At 46.2% G+C, this 6,011-nt stretch overlaps 1 protein-coding gene across 1 annotated transcript; it reads left to right on the top strand.

Moving 5' to 3' along the window:
• Positions 1–389: 389 nt before the first annotated feature.
• Positions 390–5,336, top strand: LOC146754123 (uncharacterized). The gene is made up of 2 exons (XM_085529476.1): positions 390–747; positions 2,317–5,336. The coding sequence occupies exon 2, from the start codon at positions 2,435–2,437 to the stop codon at positions 3,152–3,154; it is 720 nt and encodes a 239-aa protein (XP_085385602.1). The 5' UTR covers positions 390–747; positions 2,317–2,434; the 3' UTR covers positions 3,155–5,336.
• The last annotated feature ends 675 nt before the right edge of the window (positions 5,337–6,011 follow it).

Genomic DNA, 6,011 nt, shown 5'->3' with positions numbered 1-6,011 from the left:
AAAACTTCAGGATCAGAAATCGCCTGAGCCTCTATTCGAGTCCATGCCCCAAGACCCAACAATTGTTCCATTGTTACACCTGCTAAGGGGTCTCCTGGTCCTCTCTGTACTGCTGCGGACGCCACAGCCTGCTGATGCCAATGAGCATTAAGCAGTATTAACTGATGAGGGGTATAGATCAATTTCGTTATGCTTCTAATATCTGCTGGGAGAAGGATATGCGCACTAAAAAGATCATCTATCATTTGCCTGGCCGGTTCCCTAGTCACCCCATATGTCCCTACTGTAGCCCGCAACTGTGATAACATCTTCCAGTCCAGAGATTGAATCTCAGCCTGGACTCCTCCCTGCGGCAAGGGAGTGTAAACAACAGGGAATGCAAGATTCTCAGTTGCTGTCTGTACTAACTCATTATCGCCATCCTCCATCCCGTGCCTTGCCAGCATAGACCACAACTCGCGTCTTTCCCTTGCGACAGTCCCCGCAAGATCAGACCCAGCCCCAGAGATCGGACCCGACCCGCGCAGAATTGACGGCTCCGGAGCCACCGGGAGCTCAGAGCAGCCGGACGGCTGCGGCTGCGGCACAGGCGGTGCCGAGACATGGAGCGGCGCCGAGGCAGCTCCGGACGGCGGAGCTCCGGACGGCGGAGGGGGAGGGCTAGAGGAGACCTCCGTGGGCTCCGTTCCTAGGTCAGCCTGCATTTCGCGAGGGGGTGCAGAGGGCGCTGAGGCTGCAGCCGGCAAGGTAACGGAGGAAAAAACAGGGGGGTTCGGGACACTAGTGCCCCATGGCAGCCCATCATCTTGATTCTGTTTTTGCGCAGCTTGAGCTTCCCGAGCTGCCCTTTTTTCCGCCTGACTCATCAACAACTCGTTATGCACTGCTTTCCACAACTTACTTCTCTTTTTTGCTGGCTTATCATCGTCTAAAACTAACTCCCACAGTTTATCCCCATACCGCCGCCACTCCTCTAAGGTGTGCACTGAGTGGGGATTTGCAAAAAAGCCATATGAGACCGCGCGGCTCAATAAAGCAGGGAGATCCTTTACTAAGTCTATACCTTTAAACTGTCTCCGCCTAAGAAAAGCGGAAAATAAATCGTATGCTGCTTGCCTGTCCATATTTACTCACGTCGGTTCCGTTGCAGCCCTCCAGGCTTCGGCAGCACGTATCTGCATAAACACTCTCCACACAGCCCTGCCAAAAAACACCTGGCAATGCGCCCCTTGTGTCATGGTTTTGTAATGCCGCTATCAATATTCCACATCATAACATCATGTGCAGTATGGATCATTGAAAGGTTCATACTCCAGTTCCGTGGAATAAGCCCTGAATTTTCCAACAGATCATGTAGTGAAAAAGAGCAGTGAGAAAGCAGTGAAAAAGAGTCTGCCCCTTTCTGGAGATGTTTCCAGTGCATTTCTGTGCTTCCACAGTCTTATCAGCTTGCCTAAGTAAGATTTGATGTTACCTGCTCAGAAGTGTAGAATTATAGAATAGAATCAAAGAATGCTCTTAAGTTGGAAGGAACCTTCAAGGACCATTGACTCCAACCTCTGGCTCTACTCAGGACCACCCAAAATTCCAATTCTATGTCTGAGAGCTTTCTCCAAATGTTCCTTGAACTCTGGCTGCTTGGGGCTGTTCCATGTCTACGGCCCTCTGGTGAAGAACCTTTTCCTAATACCCAACCTGACCCTCTTCTGGTGCAACTCCACACTGTTTCCTTGGCTAAATTAGGCCTAAAAAATGCCTTATAATAGACCTTTGTCTTAAGTGCTCACATTCTTATACTATTGGGCAGCTGTTGCCATTTGTCTGAGTTAACTACAGGGGGCAGTGTCTGGTAGTCCATACATGTTTATTAGCAAATATAAAGGGGTATGGAAGATATCTGAATAATTGTCATGGATGTAAAAGAACAAACGGGCTGAATCAAAGCAGTGTTCAAAGGTGTGTTCCATCTTTCTCAGTACCCTGGCAGACAAAATGGAATATTGAGAAATACTTTGCAACGTTATTTGTGGTTCAGACTCTTGAGAATTCTTAACCTTGCAGTTTGTACTGGGAGAAGAAAAATGCTCTGTTCAGTAGTAGTATTTTATTGTCAGAAGTTGTGAATTTTGACCTTGGTTCGGCTATAAAATGTCACAAAAGCAAACTTTTTCTTGATGCCTCTTGGACTGTAAAACATTGAGTAACAGTGTGAGAGATGTCGTTATGTTTCTTGTATTGCTCTACATTGTTAAATTGTTCAATGGATATATTACAGTTGCGTTTGCACCTCATTTTGCTTTTTTCTATTTGTTTTAGGTCAATAAATGGACTTGTCGAAATTTTGGAGACACAAAGGTCGAGGTATTAGATTAACCTGTATTCCAACAAGTACCAAATCCTGTCCCACTGACATTATTTTTACAAAGCTTTCATTATGAGCTTTGTAAAAAGCTCAGCAGCAAGAGTGGGTGGCCTCCTGCCGGAGGAGTGGGCAGCACTCTTCAGGGAGAGACGTGACCTCCTCTTCCCAGTGCTGCCCTGGTTACAGGACATCTTCTCCCAGATCCAGGAGCTGCCCTGGTGGCAGATCTGTGGGCTGGAGAGTGTCATCCTTGCTCTTCTGTGCCGAGTGGGACTGAACCGGGGTGCCCTGGTGTACCACGCACAGCCCACCCTGGGACCTGTCACGGCAGCATTCATCGACGCGCTCATCGAAGTCATCGTGAGCCGGTGCAGCCAGGAGGCCAGGAGGCTGCTGGGCATCGAAGATGCCAGCGCAGCCCAGGAGCACGAGGACGGGCCCGAAGACCCCAGTGCTGCCCAGGAGCACGAGGATGGCCCCCCAGCCCCGTCTGGTCCTTTCACATCTCTTCAGGGGACTGCTGCCCCCAGCACCTCTCCCTCCGGCAGCTCCGCGGGTCCCGACGCGGAGGAGCTCCCCGGCACGTCCAGTGGGGCCCTCGGCAGAGGTCCCGGCGAGCCGGGTTCCGAGGCAGCCGGTCCCTCTGAGCAGGGCCGCAGCCGCGGCTCCTCCTCTCGCGGCCGGGGCAGGAATCGCTCGGCTGGGGGATCCCGGCGCCCCACGAAGAGGAGGGCCGGCAGCGCCCAGCGCGCTCCTCTGCCCTGCAAGAGGCGGCGCCATCGGCGCCTCTAAATGGGGCTTACACGGCTTAACAATAAAAGATAAAAACACAGAAGCACGCGTTGTTCCAGTGTCTTGCACATAGGACTGCATCGCTGGACGGCCTGTCAGCCTGGCTGCAGAGCAAAGCAGAGAGTGATCCGTGTCTCTGGAATTGTCAGAGTGAGGGTGTAGAAAAGGGGAGTGTGAAAGAAAGGGAAAAGGAGAGGGAACGTGAGGGAAAGGATTCAGGGAAGTGGAAGATAAAGGAGAAGGGAAAAGGAAAGGGAAAGGAATGGGAAGTGGAAGGAAAGGAGGGAGAGGGAAAGGAAGGGAAGGGAAGGAAAGGGAAGGGAAGGGAAGGGAAGGGAAGGGAAGGGAAGGGAAGGGAAGGGAAGGGAAGGGAAGGGAAGGGAAGGGAAGGGAAGGGAAGGGAAGGGAAGGGAAAAGAAAAGAAAAGAAAAGAAAAGAAAAGAAAAGAAAAGAAAAGAAAAGAAAAGAAAAGAAAAGAAAAGAAAAGAAAAGAAAAGAAAAGAAAAGAAAAGAAAAGAAAAGAAAAGAAAAAAAGAAAAGAAAAGGTAACTTTATTTGAAACAGATTCTGTAAAAGTTTCAGCAAGATTCCGAGCAATCCCTTTGTACATATATCCTTATAATCATGGTCCCTCTTGCACTGAAGAATCGCAACTAATTCCTGAAAATCAAGCCCTGCCATTTCTTGTATGACACGGGTCTGCAAGACACTGCTGACAGCAGCATTCCTCCCTTGAGTTCAGTGATGAAAAACCTAACACAGACATAAAGTCAACAGTGATAATCTGGCCTGGTGTGCTCCTTCATCAAAACAAAAGGCCATAACAATTACATTAGTCCAATTAATCTCCGTCCTACCGTAAGTCTAAAATCACTGTCCTTGACATTCTTTGATCATGTTAGGTCTTTCCATTAGGAATCTGCAGTCCGTTACTTGCTTGTTTGGTTGGCTTCTTTGTGCTGTATCATGCTGCACTACAGGAAGCAGCTCCTGGGGACTCTACATACATTTCTTCATCCTCCTGAATGGGCTTGCAGGGACTGCACACAGGTAATCCCAGTTCATTCTCCAGAAGAGCTTGCAGCACACTTGTTTCTCCCTCCAATTCAGCTGATGATGGCAGACAGTACACTGCTTCTTCCCTCCTGAGCCTGAAAACAGAAAAGGAAAATAACTGAACAGACTTTGAGAGCAAAACTGTCTGCAACCACAAGCACTGTTAGATCCTTAGAATATTCTAGAACAAATCACCATCAGCAACACACAAACCAGAACTGGGTCCTGACATCAAACCTTCTATAAGACATCCAAGTGAATTCCCTGAGCTTATGCCTTGTCAGGCAGAGGGCCTCCCTTGTGCCCTGCAGAACAGGGATGGGGTGCTACATCAGCTGGGGTGTTGACACTGCTGAGCACACACATGGGTTTGCTTCTCTTCAGGCAGCATGGACATTGGAAATGAGCACCAGATCTGGAGTGCATGTGTTTTGTCAAGGCCACCTCTGCTGTAAAGTCACACTTAATACCACCTTAAGAACTGATCATTTATTGTCCAAGACATTTCCCACACAGTCTTTCTCACCATTTACAAGCAAGGTACTCTGAGGATATGCTTTGTAATGGGTTGATGGGTTTTACTATCAGCTTTACTTGGTACGATTTAACTCCCTGATTTAAATACTTCTTTCCTGATATGATCACTCCTACAACTTTCTCTTTTACAGCTAAAAATAATTACTGCCTACTCCAGGTTATTTGTTGCTGATCCATATTGTTGCAAATCTGAATAAAAGAAGATGTGTCCTTGTCTGCAGCAACCTTGTGGGGTTTGTAATATGGTACTGTTCATATCTGATGGGTTTTTCCAGGAACCATAAAACACAATAAATTTGTTAAGCTGAAACATCCCATCAGCTGGCAAAACTGGAATAACTTCACCACACGCGTGTGGATAAAACTTCACAGCTGTATATAACACATCGTACTGCAAACTCAGCTCTGGAGTAGAAGAACAAAGACAGAGAAATAGAACACCATTAGTCAGTCTTGACTTTTGTTTAATTAATGGGTAATAAATCTCTCTCCTCCAGAGTAATATTTTAACTGTGTTTCCAAGAAAAAAAATATATTGTATGCTTTTACCATAGGTCATAGCAGGAATAAACAACTATATTTGTGCCAATTGTGTAAATTCTTTTTTTCCTCTTATTTTCTTTTGTCTCCCCCTTTGCTAACTTTAAGAGGTACATGTAGTCCTAGACGGCAAAGAACATAATAAACCCAGCTGGCTGTAACTGCTTTTCCTGCAAAACTAAATGCCTGTGGAAAGGCAAAATATAGCCAAAATGGATACATCCATACCTAGGTGTGACCAAGAAACTAGTGGCCAACAATAAAAACATGTTTATAGAATCTCTGAAATTCAACTTAGATCTCCTAATTTGCTTTAACACTGAAAATTATCTTTAGAAAACTCTTTTGAAAGGAGGGAACAACTATGTTTTACTTAGTACATAGCACATATCTGTAAATCTGCTGAGAACTGTATGCATGTTTTGCATTAAATGGTTAAGCTTAGGCATTTCTAAACCTTTTGTGTCTCTTTACCAGCAATACAGAATTTTGTTATGTAGAATTCTTTCAAAACTATGCTTAAAATGTTAGACAATTATGTTACTATATAATAATAATACAGGCTTGTCTAAAGATGCATTGTCTTTCCTTAGCTCTTTTGACACTGTACTTCCTGTTTGTTTCATAATGAGACAAGACGCTTTCTTCTTTCCACACCTCCTCCTTCTGGACTGGCATCAAGCATCAGTTGAAATGAAATGGAGCAACAAACAGCATTGAGGAG

This window comes from Coturnix japonica, chromosome Z (genome assembly GCF_054131305.1).
Source record: "Coturnix japonica strain WE chromosome Z, WE-NBRP24, whole genome shotgun sequence".
Classification (NCBI taxonomy): domain Eukaryota; kingdom Metazoa; phylum Chordata; class Aves; order Galliformes; family Phasianidae; genus Coturnix; species Coturnix japonica.
This window is presented reverse-complemented; position numbering and strand designations above follow the sequence as displayed.